The sequence below is a fragment of the Cantharellus anzutake genome (genome assembly GCF_015039405.1).
Source record: "Cantharellus anzutake strain C23 chromosome Unknown EI90scaffold_74, whole genome shotgun sequence".
NCBI lineage: Eukaryota > Fungi > Basidiomycota > Agaricomycetes > Cantharellales > Hydnaceae > Cantharellus > Cantharellus anzutake.
In genome coordinates, this window is record NW_024067024.1 from 49,075 (window position 1) to 72,522 (window position 23,448).

Genomic DNA, 23,448 nt, shown 5'->3' on the forward strand with positions numbered 1-23,448 from the left:
ATTTTCAAGCACGTGCCGTTGGCGCAGTCATGTGACAATCTCGATGCCGGAAACACTATTTCAACGCCTTATGACCCGTTCGAACGCTTAGCACCCAATTTGAGTCCTACCATCCTAGATACTCGGGATTGGAGGCAACATGGTACTAAAGGGTAATGAGATGAAGTATCATCGCTCGGCCTTCGGCCGAAAGTGGCCCACCCGATCGAGCATGGGCTGCAAAGTACAGTGCTGGTCCAAAGTGGAAGCTAACAGGTCAAATTACAATCTAGTCCGTACACATTAAAGTCGAGTGAAATCAACGCGAGAAGAAAGAAAGGAACTACTAATTGTCATCATCCTTCTTTGCCTTCTTTTTTGGCCTTGGGTTTTCGTCATCTTCGGTCTTTTTAGCCTCTTTCTTTTTGGGTTTCTTCACAGTACTAGCACCATCACCACCTTCATTGGTTTTCTTCTTCTTCTTTTGTTTCTTCATGAAATCACGATCACCGCTGTCGTCACTTGCAGTAACGGCGCCGCCATCCTCTTCACCGGATGATTCTGAGGGTGATCCATCATCCGTTGACTCCGCCTCGAAGTCTTCATCTATAGGACATAAATCCTTAGCCGATGCAAGTGGTGCGGCTACTTCGCAAGCCTACCTTCTTCGCTATCCTCATCGGCGTCCACACGGGGGCCACGCTTTGGGGCCTCTACAGATTCTGTGTCCGACTCCATATCATCGTCGCTGTCATCGAGTTGGGCAGCAACGAGAATCTCTTCATTCATCTCATTCTTAATCCGGAGCTTTTTGCTGCGTAAGAATGTCTCAATGAGCTCGTGCTCCTCCTTATTGATGGAGGAAAAGGTAGTTTCTTGTCCGCCCTTGGTAAGCACTTTGATGTCGAATGTACGGGCAGAAGCCATAGCACCACCGACCCTAGACAGAGGTAAGAAAGGCTTCGATGCATTTAGGCTGTATCGATGGCTCACCGAGAGAAAACAACCGACGAAATGCTGTCGTATTCGATAAAGGTAGTGGGTTTAACCAAGAACAGAAGTGCCTTCTCAAGGAAGTACAGGTCACCCTGGCTGCTTTCACATTGGCCTTGATACTATTATGCGAATCTCGACTGTAGGTTAAGCAATTAGCATCAATAAATAAACGTCAGGAATATTCAGCGCCATACCTCTGGAACGATCCCGATGGGGCAGTGATCTTCTTTTTGCTGAGGCCACGGAGAACGTGCGAAACAACCTCATGGGCTGGTTGCTCGTATTTCTCCTTGAGGTTTCCTTCGTACGTCTTCAAGGTATCCCTGCAAAAAAAAAAACAGTATCGTCATCGAAGCCTAAGAAACAGAATAGGCGAAGACATACTCGTCCATTTGCAACTCCATTTCAATTTCATCATCTCGACTGAACTGAAGGACAAAAAATGGGTATCTGGTCTGGCCTTGTCGCATTGGAGGATCCAAGCCCAGCTGCGAGGGATCCATCAGTATCAGGGCTATGCGAACACGATACTACTCCAACGGACCACAAGGAGAATGTGCATATCATCGGGACGAGGAAGAAGGAATAGTCTCGATATTGAGGTATAGTTAATCTTGTACTCGTAGGTTTTCCCGCGTAACCGCAAACAATCCAGGAACATGTCAATGTCATATCGCCCTCTGATCAGCAAGTGAGGGTCTGAAACACGGAATCCGTTGGGAAGATCAGCACATACCTCGGTGTGAGTAAATTGACCTCAGGGAATGTGGCCACTGATTGTCCAGTAACCTCGCCAACATCGGCATTCTCCTTGATCATATCATGAAATGCCTTCGCAGCTGATGTCTCTTCGTCTTCGCCATCAACTTCCATTTGCTCCCCATTTTCGTCAGCATCTCGAGTATGCGTTCCTGGGATGTGGAGACGAATTTCGACCAACTCCTCATCACCCTTGCGCCTACCCGCCGGCGGCGGGGGTCGGGAGAGAGCAAATTCTAGTGTGACTTCTTCCTTTCCACCATATGTTGTGTTAGCGATGGATTTAAATGGAATTTCGAATGCAGTTTTGTTCGACACTAGGAAAGCGAGATCCGACCCTGATCCGGAAATATGAGCCAAGAAGGAAAAAGAGCCTGTGGATCCAACCTTGAATATCGGTAGCGCCCCAATTCCATCCTTTTGTACAAATTTCCTTGGTTTCCAAAGCCACGCTGAAGTGCTGCTTCACCAATTGGGAGATTCTGTCGTGATCCTATGAATAACCAAATTAGTGCGGAGCTTCTCCAATGGTTCACGTCGTATTACTTCGCGTTGAAACCCATCAAAGGTATGGCGGGTCCGCTGATCTTTCATGATGACACGAAGTTGGAAGTTGCGCGCAACTCTGTATCATCGGCGATAGGGCATATTAACAGCAGTTACCACCATGAAGGGATGCACGATACCTCATCCATTGCATGTACTTTATATCACCTGCTGGGATGGTAACTTTCGTCTCTGTTGTGTTCGATTTCCAACCTAAGCCCAGAGCTGCTAATCGCAGAGCTAAAGACCCCAATGAACAACCCTGTTGTTGGAGGAAAGAAATAAAATCTACCTCCTGACTCCGTGCTTTGGCCATGATAGATGTCATCGAACTGAGTGGTCATAGCGAGGGCGCTTGCTGACTGCAGAACGCGTCCGAGGAGCGCGTTCGGCTATCGGCAAATTGCGTGTTCTGGGAAGCTGGTTTCAGACGGCGCCATGGACTCGATTCAGGAACGGACATTCTGCAAATGGTGCGTGCGTAATTCCGTTGTATGGGCCTTGGATTCTTATTTGTAGAGCTAGGCTTAACACGAAGCTAGAAACCCACGGTTATCCACCGATGGCAAGTCACCGATCCACTGGGAATCATATATGCTGTCACTGGCGTGCAGCTGAGCCAGATATCTTCATAGATATCTTTGATGACAGATCTTTCCGACGGGGTGCGACTGATACAGCTTATGGTGCGTGCATCCCGCACAGTTTAGTTATACACTGATAAACTTTCAGGAAATAATGGGTATGCCCGGATCGGAGCGGCGAGATGAACTCTGTGCTGAAGATTATCCAAGGCGACGTTTCTCTGGGAAAATACAACAAATCTCCGCGAATGCGCATCCAGAAAGCCGAAAATGTCACCAAAGCGTTGGACTTTATCGCCTCTCGGGGTGTGAAGCTCACGAACATAGGGCCAGAGGGTGCTGTTGCCTGCTTCTCCGATCGGTTCATCGCTAAAACGCATTCACAGACATAATTGATGGGAATCTCAAACTGATCTTAGGCATGATATGGACTCTGATTCTCCGGTTCACAATAGCTGACATCAGGAAAGTAAATTGGTAGCGTTTCTGTGCATCTTTCTCAATCACGTTTTCTATTTCCAGTGAGGAGGGTCTCTCGGCAAAGGAGGGTTTGCTTCTTTGGTGCCAAAGACAAACGGCTCGGTATCAAGAAGTTGATGTTCAAGACTTCACCTACAGTTGGACGGACGGACTGGCTTTGTGAGCAGTCACAGGGTGTTTTCGTGTGACTGTGCTTCATTCCATCCCGGCCAGTTAGATGTGCATTGATTCATCGACATCGTCCCGAATTGCTCGATTACCACGCATTGGATTTTGTGAGTTCCTTGTTGAACATACCACAGAAATAGTTTATCTCGTGCGCCCCAGAACGACCACCATGGGAACACTCGGAAAGCATTACAAGTGGCCCAAGGTTTCCTAGGCATTCCTGTCCGTCGCCAATTTGGGTTTCCCTTGTTCGAAATTGATTTTCTCCATCAGCAATTGCTCGAAGTCGAAGATCTTTGTGATGCCCGGCCACCAGATGAACGTAGCGTAATGACCTATGTTGCCGGTTTCTTCCATGCCTTCTCCTCCATGGGTGAGTTGGCGCAGCGGTACTGTGTCACCGTTTTACTCATAACTAGCTCTCTCCCAGATCAGGCAGAGACGGTGTCTAGACGAGTAGAGAAGTTTGCGGATCTTATGATGTCAGTGTGGGCTAGCCGTAATGACTATGAAGCTCGAATACGAACTGTCAGTCCACTTTTGCCTTTAAAGCGCGTTCAGCGTTATGATCTCCCTTTAGCTTTTGGCCGCCATGAGGGAGAAACAAGATGAGTGGAAGCAGGTCATGATAGAGGGAACATACGCTACGGCGATGAAACGCTCAGCTGATTTTGTGGAGTACAAACAGACTGTCAAGCGAGGCTGGGTTACGGAAAAGCAAGATCTGGCTTCTTTATTGGGAAACATTCAGACAAAGCTGAAGACGTACAACCTTCGGCCATACCAGCCGCCTTCTGGGCTCGGGATAGAGGTCGATTGTCATGATTCTATATTTTTCCTTTATTTGCTGATTTGCTAGTTGCAGGATCTTGATGTTTCTTGGACTCGTCTCCTGGAAGCTGAGAAAAATCAATCGAAGAAGATAAACAGTCACATTCGGAAGTCAGTTTCTTCACGACCCTGTCTGCCGATCTCACCCACCTTCTAGCATTAAGGAGGCATTGCGTCATAAGTTTGCACGCGCTGCCAGCGAGTTTGAACGCAAGCTCCGGACGATATCACTGCATCTGTCGTCAATGACGGGGCCGTTGGAGGTGGGTTTGCGGCCGGTGTTTTTGACTTCCGTGCAGCGAACTCACCAAGCACGTTGTTCCCAGAGCCAGCAAGACCAAGTTGAACAGATACAGCATGATCTTGCGCCACTGAATGGCGCCCTTGACAATATCGCCGAGATTGAAGAAGAACTCCGCCAAGCAAACATTGAGGAGAACGATCACACGGTCTTTACACATGCAGACCTCGAATTCGAGTTGAAGCTTGTTCAGCAAACTGTAGTCAAAAAGATCAAGTTTCTAGACAACCAAGTGAGTTTCTTTCCTCCTCCCAAGCATAGTTTTGACTATTCTCGTCACGGGGAGATTGTTGCCCGAAATATGTCTAATCTGACACCGGCACAACTGGAGCAATTCGAAAGCACGTTCCGCTACTTCGATAAAAACGGAAATAATACCCTGAGCGTCGATGAGATGGTCGCTGCCCTTGCTAGCCTAGGGATTGCGTGCCCAGTATGCGTTCAGGTGTTTTCATTCGTTCCTGTTTTTCTCATTATATCCCAGGATGAAGAGGTTATGGAGATTCACGACCAGCTCGTTAAGGAATATGGAGATGTCACATTCGAAGCATTCATCAATCTCATGGTATCTACAAACTATTGTTATCAGCGCGTCGACTCAGTCTTTACACAGGTCGAGATAACGGAAGATCAGACGTCTCCTGATCAACTTCGGGATGCGTTCAGAGGTCTCGCATATGACAAGGTACGATCAGTAGATCAAGAAGAATTTTCTTCCCTTCTCACTCGCGTTCACCACACTAGGAATACGTGACAGAAGTTGATCTCAAAGCAGGGATGCTGCCGCAAAACGCCATCGATTATCTTCGGGAGGCTATGCCAAAAGCTGCAAACGCGATGGATCAGGAAGGCTATGATTATGAAGCTTGGCTGGATCAAGTTTTCCATTGAAGAGGATCTGTGTGGCCAACGAGGCGACAATCTAGTCGCTGCTGTTAAGATTTTGAAGATAATGTTTCATCACTAATATTGTGACTTCCCTTACCTCGAGCGATGCGTTTCTTTGCGCAGTATACCCACGTTACGTGCGATGTAACATCCACGACGTGTGCATATACTGAATATCGTTGGAACTGCTTCAGGTTGAGATGGCCAACCCGCAACCCGGACGAGGCTTATTCCAGGTTGTAACAACATTAAAGGAAATCAATATTTTACCGAGTTCTCTTAGTTCACTCGCTAACATGCAGGGTTCTAGTTTCAGTTTGGGTTGGGATAAGCGATATTATGAGACAAACCCAAGTCAAGCAACAAACTAAAATAATCGACCACAAGGCACGGAAAACTGGAATAGGTAGAACAGGGAAGAAGAAAAGAATAAAGCGGCGGACTATAGCACTCGATGACGAGTCTGGGTGCCCGACCAGAATTGAGGGTGTGGAAACTGAAGCCAAAGCTTGATCCCCCGACAGCACATTAACAAATTCCAGACGAGTACGACTGTGCATGTATTAATCCCTAGGAGAGAAGTCGATGGGATTGACTTTCAGCCAAGTCAAGGTGGAATCCTTCAACCAGAATCCACTCATAGATGCCCACCAAGCTGATCCGGCGGATATAAGGCCGAACCAGCCTCCTGCGAGTCGGCAGTTGTCGTTTCCTGGAGCAGCAGATTGAAACATCCCCTCCAAAGAGGACTAAGAGAGATCATACCAGAGAAAGCGTGGATACCCAGCATCATGAACGAAAGAGCTGCGCTGGCCAGTGTAGAAACGACGGCACCGGAGGAACGACATGCGCCTTAGAGAGGCAGACGGGTTAGCGAGATCCCTGCTATGAAGGTGCATCACACGCACCAATAAGAAATACAATGGAGAGTGACATCCATGCAATCTAAACAATGTGGTTTGTCAAATAACGGCAACATTAGTGCGAGGTAGAACTCACCAAGAAGATGCCCAAAGCTTGATAGTATTGCGGGGAGAGGCCACCATCTTTAAGCTTGTAGGCCGCCATGACACCAATATCTAAGTAATTCATGAATTGGCTGAAATCCCATGCCGTGAAGAACTAGGCAAACCTGGTAGGTAGATGCCACCATATGCAAGGTTGTAACCCCCGTAAGCAGAGAAGATAGTGCAACCGAACGTGTTTCCCGTGAGCTATGAAATCTACGCGTAAGCCCCGTGAAGGAAGAGTCATTCGACTTTCAGTACCAATTCCACTATGCCAGCAATGATTAATTGGATGCCGCCAAAAAAAACTACCATTGGCACGGCGACATTTGGAATAGTAATCCCTCGAACTAAGGACGAGATCAGTCAGATCATTCTAAGGTACCGGCCTTAAGACCAATTCACCATGAAGGTTGAAGAGACTGGTAATGAAGAAACCTGTTCCGAACGCGAGGAAACCCAAGGGGGCCTGACAAGAACTTAATTGAAGCGTCTCTGGGTTTGTTCAACTCGCAGAACATACCGGGTTGGCGTACTTCCTATGGCTGATGGGGATAGGCGTCTGTGAGTAGTCGACAGGATGACGACCGCTTGGGGTCATGGTCCTGTGGAGCTTGGAGGACGCAGGCGCTGGATCCGCAGTATGAATGTGAGGCGCCTTCTCAAGATCGTTAACCACTGCGCTACGGGAGGTCGAGGACATGTTTCCTTCAGCGCTGGGGATTAGGGAACGAGTACTGGCGGACTGGATAGCAAGTCCTATTAGGTTTTTATTTCCAGGAATTATTATGATTGCATGATCCACCCGCTCTTTCGAACTTGGAAGACATTTGGGCGCGCGAGAAAACCACTCAAGGTCAATGAAACCCATCTCTTGGGTCGAGCACTTCAGACCGCTCGGTCATCTTGCCACTATGAAACCCATTTCGACATGCGGATATGAAGCCATCATCAAGAGTGAGAACTTCTCAAGTGGGGGATCATGACTCTGAAATGGTCACTTGTTTCACACGACTACCAACAGAGGGGATGCTGTTAACCCTGGGTACCCAATGCCATTTTAGATTCTAGGACTCGTTCTTCTCACAAGGCGTCTACCGTTAATGGGCTCTCCACAGTTATTAAAGAATCCCTGGGACACTCTAAGGCTCTCGGCGTGTCAACTGTTGCCTGTCCCCTGTTACGTGCATATTACTCTTTAGCTTACGCTGCCAGCCCTTCTCGCAGGCGTTAAATTCGCATTGGAGATTAACTCGTGTCCATTTTTCTTAATGGGAAATCGCGTTTTTCTGACGCAACGATTGCAACGCGAAGAAGGCATGTTCTCTGCTGCAACCTTGTGCGCGCTATGACTGCGCAGGTCAGTGGGCGCCCGGCGCCGGGAACCCCCGCACGAGCCAAGATGTATCCTCATCAATGCGTTCAGTCCATGCCCATTTATCAGCTTCCAAATAACCTCTGACTTAATCTGTGGGGATTTTATCTGAGATCCCAGAGTGGTTCTGCAGGCGGCACTCCAAACCTTGCAACTGAACAAGACGAAATGTGAGAGAGGTGCAGACACTCGCCCGATGAACGAACACCACCATCCAGTGGCAGACATCCAATGGAGGGAACGCTGTCCTGATCATCACATACAAGAAACAGTGTCGACCTAGGGCGGCCAAGGCATCTTGTTAATTGCTGGGAGATCCAGATCTAACGCGCATGTCCAACAATTCATGGGAACTAGCACCGTGAGACGTCTGGTGTCCCTTAAGTGCTATGAGAATGTGCCATCGGAGATTAGCTCTCGAGATTTCACCGGCACTGGCTCAATGAAATACGCCGCCGCCCGAAATGAGACACAAGACTTGCTGTCTCTGTTTAGACTCCTATCAGGTGCCGAGGCGCTTTTACCTTATTGGTTTAGTGCGCTCACTACGCTGTACGGTATACTTAGCCCTCCTCGCGAGACCCCTCGACTATCCGTGCGGAACACTGGACCGACGCTGCGGGGCTGAGTTTCACTTGTGTTTTTGTCAGCGAAAATTGGGCTTTATCACAACACAATCTATAGACATGTCGCACAGACAGGCCCTGCTAATATATCGGTTGGCAAGATGGCCACGCCAGCTATGGAGTCCAAATAACGAGAGGGATGCATTTGGAACCTCCTTCGGAGTACAACCGGGAACTTATCAATGTCGCTGTCATAAAAGCTTGAGCAGTAGGTTGCAGATTGTTAGCATTGAGGAAGTCGGTATCGTCTTGACGGACACGGCGCCTTGGAAAGTTACAGCTAATGAAACGGTGTTCAGGTAATCTGGTGAGGTAATCGGGTCGCGAGTCTGCATGCACACCAAGTTCGAGATCTATTTGGCTTGGAATAGCAGTGAGTCCAGCCTGAGAAGCTCTTGAGACGTCTCTGTAACAACTCCATGCCAAGGATGCTCAGCGGATTTCAGCTCAAGCACCAAAGACCACAGGAGGCTGCTGCAGATCTGGGACTGCGTTTCGACATGTGATTAGGGCGTGGCGTGGGTTCTAGCATTCATGGGCCAAAATGCTGCGCAGATCACGATTGATCGGTGACTTCTCGTGACCCGGCGATGGGTCATCAATCTGTCACACCTTTTGTAATGGGAGTACCCTAAACTAGAGTGAAAGGGACACCGTTGGGAAGTGGGCCGCACGCCAGCAGATCCATGCAAGGTATGATATCGGTTCAGTCGCGCTGAGAAATGCCAACCTGCACCACGACTTGGGGCATATGAGTGTACCAGATACCTAGAAGCACTAAGGGGTTCAAGAATTCCTCGGTGATCAATCGAGGCATCCATCAAACCGTGAGCTACGGACATTGGTGGGTCACCAATTTGAAGTCACTCGCCTTAATTGCAATGCATCCGGTCGTTTATTCCTTTCTAGCTTGTCTGACATAATTTGGGTCCAAAAGCCGCCCCCGCAGGCGTTAGGGCGATGCTCACGCGTCCACCACCGAATTGAAATATGGGCTGGAGAGGAATATTTGCTTCCGTCCAGCAACGACCCCATGTAAACTGGGAGCTATTAACTGCCCTGAAACTGATAGGCGCCCAGCTCGTGTTCAGCTTGTATAGCGAGTATCGCCTCTCATCCTTCCTTCTCTGTCTCTCCGTCACAACCAACAGCTAGATGTCTCGAGGCGAAGATGTTCATTCTCAGACAACTACTCTACCGCTAAGATTGCGCAGCCGTCCCGGAACGGGCTCCAACATTCCCCTTGCGTCCAATAGGAACCCAAATATCCCTCCGGGAAACATAGATGGCCCAGAAATTCTGGGAGAGTTTTCTCAACCTATCCCAAGGACAAGAACTTTGCCGTCTCAACACCGCGCCCCTAGTGACTTCAATAACGGGAGCGCTTTACGCCGACCGACCGAGCCGCCCCGTGCAGCAGCTTCAGTATCCACCGGTCGTGATAGTGATGATGATGTCCCGTTGGCAGTTGCGATCCCAAGAGCCTTAAAAGCCCAAAAGTCTATTCGGTCGATGGATCGGAAGTCTTCGCCCCGGAATCCGTCTCCCAATCCCCCTAGACTCCCTGTCTCTCGACCTTCTACATCTTCAAGAGCGGCACCGGCATCTGCGTCTAGATCGAGGGCACCTTCGCGCCCGGATACAGGCAGCGTGTCGTCCTCGAGTGCTCCAGCTCCCGATGATCTTAGCAGACGCCTGTTGGAACTTCAGATCTCTATTAATGGCGCCAGCCCCTCAGGTGTGCACCGTGCAAGGACGCCCTTCCCTACTCGATCCCGAGATCCTGGCTCGCAAAGTCATGAAATGATGGTGCCGAATGCTGGACTTCCAACCTCAACTCCTGATATCCACTCGCCCATGGACAATGAAAGCATTGATTCCCCAATGCCTCGACCCCCCAAGCCATCAGCCAAGCCTCGGCCCGCGAATTTATCAGACAAACATGTACCTCAATCATCTGTCCCATCCCGTTCACGGCGCCCGTCGATCACGGAGATATCTTCCCCACCCACCAACGATACGCAGGGGTCTGGTAATCCCCCTTTACGGACTCGTTCAAGGACACTTGACTCTAAGGGTCGTAGGCCCATCGTTCCTTCACCGCCCTCACCACTCCCTCTTCCTCCTAGAGAATCTAACTCGGGCACCAAGGACAGGCCAGTGTCGTGGATCAATTTCTTTGACCTCGGAGCTACGCCCGTTAATCTTCTATCTGGAACATCCAGCCTAACACCAGAAGAATCTTCACGCAAAACTAGCAACACGCCGATATCTCCCACAGTGGCACGGCCCGCCGCTCAGCACTCATTTCCACCTGAAAACAGCGATGGTCCATCCACATCTTCGCCTCACCTAGATTGGCGGATGCCCGTCAAACTCTCCGCCGCGACAGCCGCCTATCAGGAAGAAGCCCTCGCCGCTGCAGACGTCGCCCAAGAACAAAAAATATTCGTGGAGACACAGCAGAAATTCTGTGTGGTGAGAATAGGCGTGGGGATGAGAGCTAGGGATGTTCTCGAAGCTGTTGCGACAAAGGGAATGTTGCATCACCCAGACACGGGCGATCAGAGAACCGGAGGGTGGATGCTGTTCGAGGTGGTGGGTGATCTAGGCCTCGGTAGGTTACCGGCCCCACTACATTCTTAAGCTGCTGTAAGTGATGTCCCATTAGAGAGACCTTTGCGAGAGTATGAGCTGGTTGCGGAAATATTCGGTACTTGGGACAGGCATCAATCGACAAATTATTTTATCGTCAAGCGGTCAAACTTACGCAGCGTTCTGTCACTTAAGGTTTGTTTCCAACTTGCTTATAGAGCTCTATTAATGATTTTTGCCGCTAGAACATGCCATCTTCACCCCCCATTAACCAAGGCGTTGTGCAATGGAGATCGAGGAAGGGAAAGTGGTCTAAGCGAAGCTTACGACTGTGCGAACATTCGTTACTCATTTCAAAGAAAGATAGTGTAGGGGTTCTTCAATCAACTCCTGTGCTAGGAAGTGACAACTTATAATATGTGCCATAGGGTAAAGATGAGGAGTTGCTTTGCTCTCTCGGAAACTTCGATGCATACACTATGTCAAGAGACTACCGCTCTCCGAAGCCATATGTCTTTGCACTCCGGTCGACAGACAGTCCAAGGATATTCGAAGACCTGAACGATTCGGTCCATATCTTTTCTTGCGAAAAGGGTGATGGGGAGCACTGGGTGCAGACAGTTATGTTAGCCCGAGTGCGTTTTCGTTCTAGCAATGCCATTGGGTTGCAGCTAATCCGAGTTTGAATTAGTCATACGTCCTTCGACAGGAGCGGTCTGTCCTTTTCCCGGGGCAATCGCAGATTCTTCATCCGACACGCTCCCATACCCTTCATCCTACTACCAACCTGCACAACTCGATGCCGCCCACGCATGCCACCCCTCGTGGCCTTGGACGATCTTCTACCTCAGTGAGATCGCACACTTCAACTAACTCAGCTCGCCTTCCTTCACGAAAACCAACCGTCCCATCAGCGCCTCTCATTGACCTTAATAAAAATATGTTTGCTGAAGGTTCATTACTAGCGATGGCATCACTTGCTAGCGGACCATCATGATCCCGTTGTTTCTCAATTCTGTACTTCACGATCTCTGTGTTGTAAAATTGATGCTGCTTAGTTTCGGATATGCAGTATCTCATTGCACCAGACCGATGATTGTAATTCTTGCTAACATCTCATCTCATCGTCGCTTTATATGTTCTTCCATCGTTCTCAAATATGTAACTAGGAGGCTCAAGAAATTTACTGATCACAGTTTGGGGTATGCCTCAGTGCACAAACCGGCGGTAGCCAATACGTGGACACGTTTGTTTACGTCGCATTATCCTGCGCACGCCTCCGGGCCCCAATATAGGAGGACGATTGCTCAAGGAGCGAAGGACGCGAAGTTCTGGGCGGGCTCGTCAGGTCCATAGGCTGGCTTTGCCCCCGAGCCTCGTGAGTCATGTCATACATGAAGTTGGGTGTGCATCAGGCGTCGCCTCACCAACTGTCTCGGATAGCATTCTGATGGAATCTCTGCATTGACAGGGTATAATTAGTGGTAGGGACGCAGTCGAACACTTCGAAGGACCATTTTAGTAACATCATCAGCCACTGGGCTGTTCTGTCCGGGGACAATGCTCGGGAATGGGCCCGATTGCTTGCAGCATCATGGGGACTGAATGCCAGCTGATCCACTCGTTTCAGAAGTTGGAAACATAAGCTAATTGGTATATCCCGTGCGCAACAGTTTCGAGCGTAGGGAAGAGCAGCCCTCGACTCAACCAAGTTGCCGATCGGATTCCCAAACCGATAATATGAGCCTGGGCTGCCTGCTAGTGGATGGTTGGTGCGGGTGCAACTTGTTGGAGAACGCGAATAAGTCGTACATCCGTTTCAAAGACCCAGAGCAAGTTTGTTCCAGAGCAGACTAAGAAGCGACGACAACAATAAACGATCTAGATCTTCGACGCACAACGAGGGCGACCTGTCCGCCGGTACACATGCCATCAGAGAATGGGTGCGCGAGGTTGCCGTTATTGTGAACGGCCCGAGAAAGCGATTAATCAAGTCGGAGATAGGATGAATCATATTGGGCATGGCAGATCGTTAGCGACATACTTAAGTACCTCCTTGAAGGCGCGAAGTTCCCTATCCTACTTCAGCAGCTCCTCCACAACGCGATCGTCGGGGATATTTTGAACATTTGATCCTCGATAGTTCAAACGCTTCAGAACTTCGATCTGGCGAATTCACCGCTATCAGGCACCCGGTATCAAATGATTGATTGGTCACCCACCACTTTGTTTTGAGGAAATCCTAGTGCGGTGAATTGATCAACATGTGATCGATCTAGGCCCGCTATGGCTATCTCGTCTCGTGGACCCGCAGGGTCTAGTGGCGCCACTGCGGCACTGTCTTTGGACTCCTTTCGCGGTGCACCCGCGTAGGTTTCGGCCCAATATCTAGCAGTCTCTTCGAAGGATTGTCGGGATGTCAAGTAGTGTTTGGCAACTGGAATCAAATCAAGCCTCAGATTTCATCACTTGTGAGATGCCATCCAGAGGCACTTACCCTCCGCATCCTGGGGGTCATTCGGTTCGGGACTGCACAGCAGGGATTGAAGAGAAAGGAGGGTGGATTTGAGTGTCAAAACGGGTGACCAAGCATCTTTCAAGATATCGAGACATATAGCACCCTATGGAATGAGCCCTGGTAAGTAAGTGGAGATTGTCGCGGAAGAAATCATCGTACAGAAGCTGAGGAGACGTTGGGATGGTAAACTTTCCTGTACGTTATCAAACGATAGCCTGGTCGGTGCCATTCAGTCGCAACAAAGGTGGGATCTGAACTTACGTTATGAACTTCATCTTGACTGGCTGGAATGGATATGTCTCAGGGATCACTATGTCCTGTTGTAGATGCACGCGTGCTGAGTTTTGCGTGGCCACACGATCAGAGAGTTGCCACACACCACTTCGTAGTGCCCTCCTTCATAAGGTGTGTCTGCGGGACCTGGAAATGATCCTATGAGGTGGAAAGGGCTCTCGTCCACGAGATCGACAGTGATCATGCTGGTGTTGTCCGCTTTGCAATCTATCAAACTGTCTTAGCTCAACGAGGCCAGCGCGTACACATGTGACGTTCAACGCATACCGGCAATCTCCTTGTTTAGCCGTCGAAGACGGGCGTTCATCGCGCTGAGTGGGCCGAAGGCTGGGGATATTGGAACCGCGTGTTGTGCGGGAAACTAAATCGGGACCTCGAAGCGACGTTATTATGACTTGTTGTGATTTTCCTTTTTAGTACCCGAGTCATGTCGTTTTTATCATTCAGCTACAGCAAGTTTCTGGAGCGTTTTAGTAACTTGTTCAGTCAAAGGGATCAAGTCGGAAGTGCTCCTACCATTGCGTCTCTCCAGGATATCCGGGATGCATTGGCGCAGTTGCCTGATGGTCTCCCCACTGTCGGGCTTGGGACTGAAGGGTCATTAGATCTTGTGGAACGGGTCATACTTCCGGCACTAGCTCCCGGTCATGCAGGACCTCGGTATGTGGAATGGCCAGGAATGTAGCGCACACTACAACTATCTTTTTGAAATTCTTTGTGGAACCATGAAGTTATTTTGGTTTCGTGACGGGAGGGACTCTTCCGGCCGCTCTTCAGGGTGACTTTTTGACATCAATGTACGATCAAAACGTCCAGGTACCTATTTCATTGACAGGTTGTTGACTCGCTCCTCACTGTCATTCCTACCAGGTTAACCTCCCAGTTAGTTATGGGCAGTATCCCTGGAACAACACCTTGCTAACTCCTGCCCCATCAACTGTTCTTATTCTCGAATAAAGGGGGAAAGCATAAGCACTGTTGTGGAGGCGAGGTGTCTTGAGATGCTTTTGGACTTGTTAGAGCTGCCCAAGGAGGCGTTTCCGGGTCGAACCATTACAACGGGAGCTACTGCGAGCAACATTATCGGTCTGGGTGAGTGTCAGGCATGATCAATATGCTCGGTTTGTTTTCATGGGAATGGTGTCCTTTCCAGCTTGCGGAAGAGAGTATGCCATGAAGCACGCGATGGGTGACCCTTCCTATTCCGCTGCCGAGGACGGACTGGGCAGCGCCATCATCACGATACTTGCGGATCGCCCTCATGCTTCGCTGCTGAAAGCTGCATCCTTGGTAGGGATAGGTCGCTCAAATGTATGCACCTGGAATACATATATTTGGGGCTGCTCAGCTTGTTTCGAACTTATTCTAAGGTCCTGGATGTCTCCGATCCTCAGACCCAAGCGATAAATCTGGGCATCATCGAGGAGCATCTCAAACGATCTCCCGAAGGATCTAAACGGGGCATTATCATCGCGCTTTCATATGGTGAAGTCAACACCGTAAGCTCCCATACTTCTTCAGATACGAGAGGCCGACGTTTCTTTGAGGGCGAATTCACGAATGGGGTATCAAAAGTAAAGGCGCTTTGCGATATTTATCATGCCTGGATCCACATCGACGCTGGTACGTGAGCTCTCAGCCAAGGGTGGTCCTATGTTCAAATTACACGCAGCATTTGGCGCCTTTGCGCGGGTTGTGCCTGAATTGAGACATCTTGCCTCTCACCTCGAACTGGCGGATAGCATCACCTCGGATGGTACGCTAGTGCAACTTATTTCTGCTATGGCTGAACCATCCTCCTTTACGAAGCTCACAAATGGCTCAACGTGCCTTATGACGCTGGCGTGTTCTTCTGTCGCTCTCTCGAGTTGCAAATGGCAGTATTTGGCTCATCCCCAAGAGCTGCGCCACCAGCATACCTCACTCCCCTGTCTGTCTCGAACCCCGACAATCCGGGTTGGGTGGAACCAACTCCTGACTTAATGGCTGCACTCCATATTCCTTCCCCCTTGAATATTGGAATAGAAAATTCTCGCCGATTTCGCGCGCTTCCTATATTTTGTGCCCTGATGGCGGTAGGCAAGGAGGGATATGAGGGGCTTGTTCGAAGGAATGTTGGATTCGCCCGTAAGTTGGCTGCCTGGATGTCTACCGGCGAAGGTGGCCAATGGTATGAGGTGCTGAACCTCACGCATACGCCCGCTCTTTCCGAGGCTCTGTCCGGCGAGACGCCAACTGTACCTCTGAACGTCGTCCTCTTCAGAGCCAAAGGTGGACAAAGCTGCCCTGCTATATATGACCCTTCAAAACCGGAAGGGCCGGCTAGGCTGGTTCAAGCAATCAATGCGACTCGCAAGGTTTACGTATCACCCGCTCTCAATGCTGTAAGAATGGCGGTTTCCAACTGGATGACCGGACTCTCGTGCTCCAATGTGGACGGAAGAGATGTGGACATAGATTTCGAGGTCGTAGTTGAGGCTTTAAGTAACGTAATGAAGTGATCATGTCAAAGGATCGTACAATCGGCTGAATAGTGCATTCACCAAATAATACATGACCAAAGGTAACTGAAGGTCACAACACCTTCACCCTTAGTAGGACCGAATACTTACATTCGGAAATGAATGGTCGAACTATTTGTTGAAATAGACTAGTCAGTTAGTGACGTAGCGCTTGCGGCTACACTCGCGCTATAACGAAGGGACCTGAGGTAAGACCAAAAGATACTCTTTATTAAGCCTAGCTAAATGTGTATTTCTACTACATCGGGGCTATGCTACAGAACGACTGACGCATGGTCGCATCGGGGAGGCGGTGTCGGAATAGTGGGGCTAGCATGACTTGTATTCCAACACTATTAACGAAAAACAAAAGTCAGAAAGGACGAAAGACAGAAAATAAGACCGGGATAAAAAAAGGAATACGGCGGATGCCAAAAGGACAGGCTGATGTGTGCAGCAGGCGCAAGGAACTGTACAACGGTAGGTGCGAAGATGGCACAGAGGCCGAAGCGTCCAGCAAACGAAAGAAAAGAATACAACGTACCGATACACAAGGACAACAAATACGCCAGAAAATACAAACGATAAGATAGTCTTTGACATGAACTTGAGAACCATGGAGGATCAGTACTATTGGAACTTCAGCGGACCGAAACTACATACCTCGGTGCCTTAGAGCTGCTCCGCGCGCATTGCCGGAAGGGGGGGGCTTCGCGAGGTCGGAAGCTCCAGCAGGCTTTCCACAGGCCGTTCGGTGTCTGCCTTTGCATACACCCGCCAGCAAGGGCAGCCTGGCCTCGATGCCACTGTTCTAGCTTGACGTGAGTGCTGGGTAAGAGGTAAGATGTGTCAGACAAGTCCATACGAAACCTTCGCATCCAACTAAAATCAGGCTTACGATTCTCCCCCAAATGTTGGTTCGCCGACCACAAGGTCGTGCACACTTTGTTGTGTTCATGTCTTGTGTGCGACGGGATGGGATCCGAAAATGTCATGGTGATGGCTGGAAGGTGGGGCGGGTTCAAGTTTGCGTTTCCTACTCAAAGGTTGCATCCGACTTCAGCGCCGCGCGCTCACCGCTACACGTCCACACATAAGTCAATTGTGTTTTTATGGATCCTGGCGCTGTAACTATACTAGGCGCTTTGTGGCTTGAAAGCCCACTGTTATGTCGGACGCAGTATCAGTTCCCGTTTCCTATACAATACATACTAGATATAGAAGTGCAGCGGTCCTGCTCACGCCCCAGTCCAGAAAGCTAACAGTCCAACAGTACTAGTCTGATTGTGGAGGCACTACTTCCTCCTGTAATACATCCAAAAATCTCCATGCTCTATGAGAAATCAAGTCGTTTGATGAGAACCCAGCGTACAGAATGCAGGGATCGTGTAAGGTGCCCGAAGTGTGATGTATAGGTGATTATGCGAATAAATATACACTGGAAGGGAAGGTCCATCGTAGGTGAAGGGAAGAATGTTCTGGGCGCGCTTAACTGTTCAAGCGAGTAGAGGATAGAGCATGGCGTGATATCATCCAAGCACTCGCCGCGGTATCCACCGTACACCCTAACCCCACTATATCAATAGGAGAGCTCCTGCCAAAAACCCGCCAAGTGTTCCCAGTGTGATAAGAGATAGTTGTTTGAGTCGAGAAGTGGCGGCGTTGTACGTTATCGAACCATCTGGATTGAGTGTCAAGTTTACACTGAGCGTCTCTGTCGGTAACATATTCGGAGGGTTGGCAATCTGGTACATTGGATGTAAAGGAGCGCCGTCGAAACGGTATAGTTGTAGTTTTGGTCCGCGTTGAACGTCCTGGAAGATGCGCCATGATTGTAAGAGAATGGTGGTGTTAAATTGTTGGATAACGTTGGACTTGGCCGCGCATGGGTTTTGGACTTGCATACGGCCATCAATAGGGATTGGGTTTGCGATAATGGAGCCATTTGAGAGCCACTGGTATGTGCCATGCTGCCACAGCACAACGCCAGTGATACAGTTGGGCTGGGTTCCGTTTGCATTGAACCTAGAAGAATGAAAAGTGAGAGGAGGAAGTGGAAATGGAGTTTTTGGTCAATTTCTTGTGCGGATCGTCAGGACGTAATAAGTGACGCACTGGTATTCGGCTTGCTCGAAATGACCGTCCTCGGTGCTATGGGATAAGACGGGAAAGTCATTCACTCTATCGTCAGAGTCGCTTTCTCTCTCTGATATGAACGGGCTCAACGCACAATGACCATGCTATCCCAGCATTTTTTGGGTAATGGAATGAGAAGTTTAAAGGGTTGACAAAGGCCTACAGGATACGAAAGAATAACCCCAAAAGAATGGAAGATGGGCAAGTGAGCACTACTGTCCTAAGCGGCGCCACCACTTGGAACTAGGTGGTAGAGTCGGTTGGATTGAGTTTTGCACGTACTGCGCCCGTTGTCACAGCACCGCTCCCCGAACTCCATGTCCCCCCAATGGGAGTAACGTTATGAATGTCAGCTTGGGCATTAATGAGCTCTGGTATAGAGGAAAAGAACAGCGGCAAAGCAGCCGTTAAAGGAGAGATGAAAACCATATCGTTGGACAGCGTGAAGAGAGCAAGTGATCGTTGAGGTCAACGGCCTCAATGATAATTCGGAGTTAGCGGTAATGTCCGTTAACTCCTTTTTTGGCGTCTCGTATCAACGCCTATCATCATCGACGACAGACTCCCCAAAGTAGCACCAGTGCTTATCATAAGGCAATATCTATCTGTTAGATTTCTCCCGTAGCGAGTTGAGTGCTACAGCATAATATTTGTTATCAATGTCAAACTTGCTCGTACCAGTATCTATGAGCTATCTTCCATATTCCTGGTTTCATTCTTGGAGTTACATGCCTATTCAGAGGACGCTCATATTGTATTAACATCTTCGCAGTCTACAACTGATTGTTTTGACGCCAGTTCTTGATCTCTGTGCTGGGCTAGAAATTTCAACCGCCGTGCATCTATAGATATTTATATACACCAGGCCTATGTAAAGTCATGATACGGATTTAATGTGCACCTTTATCTGTAAAGGCGATAAGAGAACAATGAACATACAGTTGCATCGACAGGAGGAAACGCATCAAAGTTTATTTGGCACTATTTGGGTCGGCAGTTGAACGCGGCTGGCCATTGGAATGGTATATTGAAAAGGACATTCAACGCATGGAAGGCAACTGCCCATAGGCATGGCAGGGAATAAGGTATATGAGCGATATTGCCCGATTCGACGCCAATTTGACGTGTAGTCCTCAGCTGTTCACCTCTGAAGTTAGCGATTCTAACGGGCTTCACCACACACCCTTAGTGTTCTACCTTCACGAATCTCTTCCGAAACGATTAAGGGATGCTTTACGTCCGATTATCAAGGCATGTATGCTTCGGCAGTTGAAGGACTATTCTTTATCTCCACTCGTTATCCTTGCCACAGGAACATGGAGGCGTAGTTACGACGACGAATGACTTGGGGCCTTCGCTCAATTATATCCTTGTTGATTTCCAGTCAAAGGAAGGACGGAAATTCGCGCAAGAATGGAGGGAGCTAGGCCCTTCACTATGCGAACTTGCGTCTTGGACTTATGTTACTGCATGTGTTTGCGAAGATTCGCTTGTGAATCCTGATGAATTATCCAATATTCGTCCTGCGCTGATCGACCCCGACTCCCGACAACCTCTGCTGGTTAATATCAACTCAAGTTTGGATGGTCTGGCGAAAGCCAGCTGGGTAGAAAAGATTGGAGTGAGTTGTATTCAACTTTTTTCCCTCCTGAGTGATTGAACGTTTCGCAGCGCAACGGTGGACTCGTCGTCAGCCGAACAGGGCAACCTCGTGTCATTATCTGTCATCCAGACTCTGGTAGATACCACCAACTTCGAAAGAGATTCAATGGGCCGAACGACCCCTTCGTCGAGTTGCCAACATGGCTCCATCAGTGCATTACACAAGGTTGTGTGATTTTTCCAAGTAGAAAACAGCCCCCAAGACCAGCTGAGGAGTGGGTTCTGCTATAGCTCGAATCAAATACAGTTAGCAATTGATGATCTGTAGGCGTCGACAGTTTACGATCGAAGACAGGGACAATCTAGTTGCCTACATTGGGACAGTTTGCCCACTCCATGTTCCATACGCATCGAGCCGCGGGGCTCCAAAACATTACCGAAATCTCGTTGCAAACGTGCCGAATTATCCTTGGGCGGTTCATCATACGTGGCAATCTTGGAGAGATCGATATCAGAAATTCAAATCCGAAATGGATCCTCTAATAGACCGATGGGTGAGGCGGAATAAATCTACAGATTTGAAGCGACGTGGGAAGGATGTTGAGAGTACCCACGGGAATGCACACGTGAAGTCATCCTCTTCGAAACAGGGGCCCCCGCCACCTCGCAGCTCTACCCAAATGATCCCAGATTTAAATTTTTCCAGCGACGCAGAACCCGGGCCTTCCAGTGGGTCCGAATCCAAATCAACCACTCGGAAACGTAAAGCTTCTGGCGACCATGATCTGAACGAGGCTGAGATGGTGAAGAAGTCAAGGCTGGAACCAGCCGGCGCTCGATCTCCAAAGGCGAGCGGTTCAGACTCCGAGCTTAACCAGTCGTAAGTTGGCCAAGCTCAGTTCCAAATAAACGCTGCTGAAAAAGAGTTAGAAGAGCTGCATCAGACAAGAGAATACTGACAGAGTAAGCAAGGTTGACAGGGTGTCTTGAGCTTTATTCTGAGTGTCCCCTCGTTCCAAGCCGGATGTCTACAAAGGCTCTTCACGATATCGTTCTACAAGGCGGGCCTTACGAGTCTTCCTCATCGCAATCCCATTTGGGCCAACCTCCTCACTCCGAAGAGATGTCTGAATTTCCTCCATTTCGAGAAGCCCACACTCAGGATAGTCGTGACCCTGTCTCTGACCATGGTACCTCTTCAATGCCACAAGCTGTCTCGCCAAGTGCCCGCAAGCAGGCTATGGGAATGGGTGCGTACCCTCTGCAGACCCCTACAGAACCCATTACGACCCCCCGCACTAAAGGGTTGAAAAGCGAGGGCTCGGTCTTTTGGTCTTCGTCGCCCCAAACTGTCAAGCCCGCTGCTCCGACTACTAGACAGAAAAGCCCTCTTTCTCCCCATTTAGCGACTCCCTCCAGGTTTGCGATGCGGGAGCCGGAACTGTTTCGCTCTTCTTCCGCCGATCACACCGCTGATCCTACCCCTGTCTCAGGAAGCGGCGAAACCACTGAGGAAGAAGACCGGGAAGATTACGATGATGTCGTCGAAGTACGGAGTCTCGTCTGTTCTTCGCCCCGCGTGGCGCCTTCAGAGTCTCCAGAGTCTCATCAATACGCGACAGAAGAGAAAGGCAAAGCGAGAGCACAGCCCCAAGGAATTCTGGGATTTTCTGACGATGACGTTGATGGAGCGCAGACCCAAGCCATGCTGGCTCACCGTCAAAGAGCCATCGATATCCAGCCTACTAGTGGGGAGGTTACCGAGGAAGAAGACTCGCAGCCTGGGACGATGACACAGGAAATGATAGCGTACCGCCAGCGAGCCATTGGTGGTTCGGGTCTGACATCTCCAAGCGGATCAAGAGTGGAAACCATCGCGGACGTTGAGCGGGAATCACAACATGGTGGCGAGTCTACCCAAGCGTTGCTTGCACACCGCCAGAGGGTGATCGCAAGTGGAAAGAACGGTTCTTCCTCCGAGATTGTTCTAGATGAAAGGGGATTCGGGAGTGAAAATGCTAACTTCTCTGACGAGGACGCAGAAACACGACTCGAGAATGTCGCGGGTCCTGCGACGGAAGGACTATCCGCTCATCGCAGTTCTTCTCGCTCTCGTGGTCCAATTTCCAATGGTGAAGCCCCTTCATGGAGCAGCTCAGCGTCAACGCCATTCCCATCTCATAAAAAGCGCATGGGCGACGTCCGCGAGATCGACCTCTCGGTGCCTAGGTCCCGACACCAATCAAGTCCCTACAATCTTCAATCCCGTGAAAGGAATGGTTCAGTATCTCATCTTACAGAACTTGTCATCAACGATTCTGTGTCAACTTCCGTTTTATCCCCAGAGAATGCGAGTTCTCCAAGGATACCACCTGCCTTTGTCAGCGTTCGTAATCGTCGGATCGCGAAAGCACTGGCCAAGATGGCGAAGAAATTCGATTTCATCCCAGAAGACGTTCTGGACACATATAACTTCTTCGGAGGTGACTTGCAGAAAACACACAATCTCCTCGAGCGAAATCGGAGGTTTTTAGATGAACAAAGTCAGTGTGGGACTCAACAATAGTTCCATTATTTTGCACTCCGCAATTCCACAACACGAGTAAAAGATCTGGTATACATCTGCGGGACTGTGCCCTTCCGTTCTACTGTCGCTTAAACAATGCCGCCTTGGGATGGATACGCGAGGTACCATGAGCGCCGTCAATTCCATCCCACCACTGGTAATCAATGGTGGAAGTTGGCGGGAGCGGCAAACATCCGTTGCTTTAAACTGGGAGGAAGGTTGCGAAGTGTACGCCAAACTGGCTTCGGAGCTGCACGTCATCCCCTGAGTTCTTGTAGACACTGACAGTTAAATTCCAGCACCTTAGCCAGATTGCGGTTGAGCGGTCCGTCTGCGAGTTGTGTAACACATCTACATCTTCTAATACCTTACACTTAAAGCCAATGACCGGATGTCACCGGGACGCTGATTGGATGCCTTTGCGATCGCTTCGCCCCACTTTTATTGGATTGCACTTTATGCAGCTTTGCATGTTGTTAACTCCGAACCTTTACTCGTCGTGCCGTACCGGCCTGATGCATTTTTTTTTTTCATGAACAGTATCTGAGGGTCTAGGAACGCGGGGAAGTGAGATAGTACATATGCCCTGCAGTCGATCACCGAGAGAGGCGAGAAGTGTGGATGGAATTCGTATATATGTGCACGGTCGATCGGAAAGATAAGAAAACTGGAGATCGAACAGAGACAAGAAAAACT

The 23,448-nt window shown here is 49.4% G+C and overlaps 11 protein-coding genes across 11 annotated transcripts; 5 read left to right on the forward strand and 6 right to left on the reverse strand.

Annotated features, from left to right (window-relative positions):
- Nucleotides 1-129: 129 nt before the first annotated feature.
- Nucleotides 130-2,683, reverse strand: EI90DRAFT_3157799 (structure-specific recognition protein-domain-containing protein). Its single transcript, XM_039066140.1, has 12 exons — nt 2,573-2,683; nt 2,421-2,520; nt 2,281-2,359; nt 2,122-2,227; nt 1,712-2,072; nt 1,520-1,655; nt 1,360-1,463; nt 1,170-1,298; nt 1,082-1,112; nt 973-1,043; nt 642-919; nt 130-585 (listed from the first exon to the last, which is right to left on the reverse strand). Exons 1-12 carry the CDS (start codon nt 2,622-2,624, stop codon nt 326-328), a joined length of 1,707 nt encoding a protein of 568 aa, XP_038910774.1. The 5' UTR covers nt 2,625-2,683; the 3' UTR covers nt 130-325.
- Nucleotides 2,684-2,718: 35 nt separating this feature from the next.
- EI90DRAFT_3249728 (calponin homology domain-containing protein) lies at nt 2,719-5,674 on the forward strand (the record flags this gene model as incomplete). Its single annotated transcript, XM_039066575.1, has 18 exons — nt 2,719-2,753; nt 2,806-2,845; nt 2,916-2,966; nt 3,065-3,200; nt 3,251-3,341; nt 3,387-3,503; nt 3,562-3,619; nt 3,672-3,734; nt 3,786-3,885; nt 3,943-4,040; nt 4,093-4,323; nt 4,372-4,454; nt 4,501-4,606; nt 4,670-4,876; nt 4,931-5,077; nt 5,129-5,209; nt 5,258-5,329; nt 5,389-5,674. 18 exons carry the CDS (start codon nt 2,719-2,721, stop codon nt 5,533-5,535), a joined length of 1,863 nt encoding a protein of 620 aa, XP_038910775.1. The 3' UTR covers nt 5,536-5,674.
- Nucleotides 5,675-5,843: 169 nt separating this feature from the next.
- On the reverse strand, nt 5,844-7,573 carry EI90DRAFT_2486783 (GPR1/FUN34/yaaH family-domain-containing protein). The gene is made up of 8 exons (XM_039053111.1): nt 7,063-7,573; nt 6,945-7,008; nt 6,801-6,889; nt 6,665-6,746; nt 6,532-6,611; nt 6,441-6,477; nt 6,298-6,384; nt 5,844-6,244 (listed from the first exon to the last, which is right to left on the reverse strand). Exons 1-8 carry the CDS (start codon nt 7,408-7,410, stop codon nt 6,096-6,098), a joined length of 936 nt encoding a protein of 311 aa, XP_038910776.1. The 5' UTR covers nt 7,411-7,573; the 3' UTR covers nt 5,844-6,095.
- A 687-nt stretch (nt 7,574-8,260) lies between these two features.
- EI90DRAFT_2486981 (uncharacterized protein) lies at nt 8,261-8,944 on the forward strand. The gene has a single exon (XM_039053112.1). The coding sequence runs from the start codon at nt 8,379-8,381 to the stop codon at nt 8,841-8,843; it is 465 nt and encodes a 154-aa protein (XP_038910777.1). The 5' UTR covers nt 8,261-8,378; the 3' UTR covers nt 8,844-8,944.
- A 491-nt stretch (nt 8,945-9,435) lies between these two features.
- Nucleotides 9,436-12,353, forward strand: EI90DRAFT_3078356 (uncharacterized protein). Its single transcript, XM_039061772.1, has 5 exons — nt 9,436-11,157; nt 11,212-11,330; nt 11,381-11,503; nt 11,564-11,770; nt 11,827-12,353. The coding sequence occupies exons 1-5, from the start codon at nt 9,696-9,698 to the stop codon at nt 12,130-12,132; spliced, it is 2,217 nt and encodes a 738-aa protein (XP_038910778.1). The 5' UTR covers nt 9,436-9,695; the 3' UTR covers nt 12,133-12,353.
- Nucleotides 12,354-12,527: 174 nt separating this feature from the next.
- On the reverse strand, nt 12,528-13,401 carry EI90DRAFT_2487216 (uncharacterized protein). The gene is made up of 3 exons (XM_039053113.1): nt 13,358-13,401; nt 13,034-13,301; nt 12,528-12,919 (listed from the first exon to the last, which is right to left on the reverse strand). Exons 2-3 carry the CDS (start codon nt 13,156-13,158, stop codon nt 12,559-12,561), a joined length of 486 nt encoding a protein of 161 aa, XP_038910779.1. The 5' UTR covers nt 13,159-13,301; nt 13,358-13,401; the 3' UTR covers nt 12,528-12,558.
- Nucleotides 13,215-14,254, reverse strand: EI90DRAFT_3147047 (ubiquitin-conjugating enzyme/RWD-like protein; the record flags this gene model as incomplete). The annotated part of the gene is made up of 7 exons (XM_039065494.1): nt 13,215-13,301; nt 13,358-13,572; nt 13,633-13,756; nt 13,813-13,846; nt 13,915-13,970; nt 14,033-14,154; nt 14,215-14,254. The coding sequence occupies 7 exons, from the start codon at nt 14,252-14,254 to the stop codon at nt 13,215-13,217; spliced, it is 678 nt and encodes a 225-aa protein (XP_038910780.1).
- A 300-nt stretch (nt 14,255-14,554) lies between these two features.
- EI90DRAFT_3078362 (pyridoxal phosphate-dependent transferase) lies at nt 14,555-16,821 on the forward strand. The gene is made up of 10 exons (XM_039061773.1): nt 14,555-14,607; nt 14,679-14,763; nt 14,818-14,829; nt 14,907-15,039; nt 15,101-15,258; nt 15,318-15,446; nt 15,495-15,570; nt 15,620-15,703; nt 15,757-16,657; nt 16,730-16,821. Exons 2-9 carry the CDS (start codon nt 14,743-14,745, stop codon nt 16,446-16,448), a joined length of 1,305 nt encoding a protein of 434 aa, XP_038910781.1. The 5' UTR covers nt 14,555-14,607; nt 14,679-14,742; the 3' UTR covers nt 16,449-16,657; nt 16,730-16,821.
- On the reverse strand, nt 16,670-17,795 carry EI90DRAFT_2488172 (uncharacterized protein). Its single transcript, XM_039053114.1, has 3 exons — nt 17,314-17,795; nt 17,112-17,259; nt 16,670-17,054 (listed from the first exon to the last, which is right to left on the reverse strand). Exons 1-3 carry the CDS (start codon nt 17,441-17,443, stop codon nt 16,805-16,807), a joined length of 528 nt encoding a protein of 175 aa, XP_038910782.1. The 5' UTR covers nt 17,444-17,795; the 3' UTR covers nt 16,670-16,804.
- A 227-nt stretch (nt 17,796-18,022) lies between these two features.
- Nucleotides 18,023-19,013, reverse strand: EI90DRAFT_2937702 (chaperone for protein-folding within the ER, fungal-domain-containing protein; the record flags this gene model as incomplete). The annotated part of the gene is made up of 4 exons (XM_039055185.1): nt 18,023-18,473; nt 18,564-18,599; nt 18,679-18,743; nt 18,867-19,013. The coding sequence occupies 4 exons, from the start codon at nt 19,011-19,013 to the stop codon at nt 18,023-18,025; spliced, it is 699 nt and encodes a 232-aa protein (XP_038910783.1).
- A 583-nt stretch (nt 19,014-19,596) lies between these two features.
- EI90DRAFT_2488262 (uncharacterized protein) lies at nt 19,597-23,197 on the forward strand. The gene is made up of 8 exons (XM_039053115.1): nt 19,597-19,710; nt 19,774-19,835; nt 19,897-20,205; nt 20,256-20,461; nt 20,515-21,066; nt 21,117-21,149; nt 21,207-23,077; nt 23,133-23,197. Exons 1-7 carry the CDS (start codon nt 19,674-19,676, stop codon nt 22,750-22,752), a joined length of 2,745 nt encoding a protein of 914 aa, XP_038910784.1. The 5' UTR covers nt 19,597-19,673; the 3' UTR covers nt 22,753-23,077; nt 23,133-23,197.
- Nucleotides 23,198-23,448: the final 251 nt, after the last annotated feature.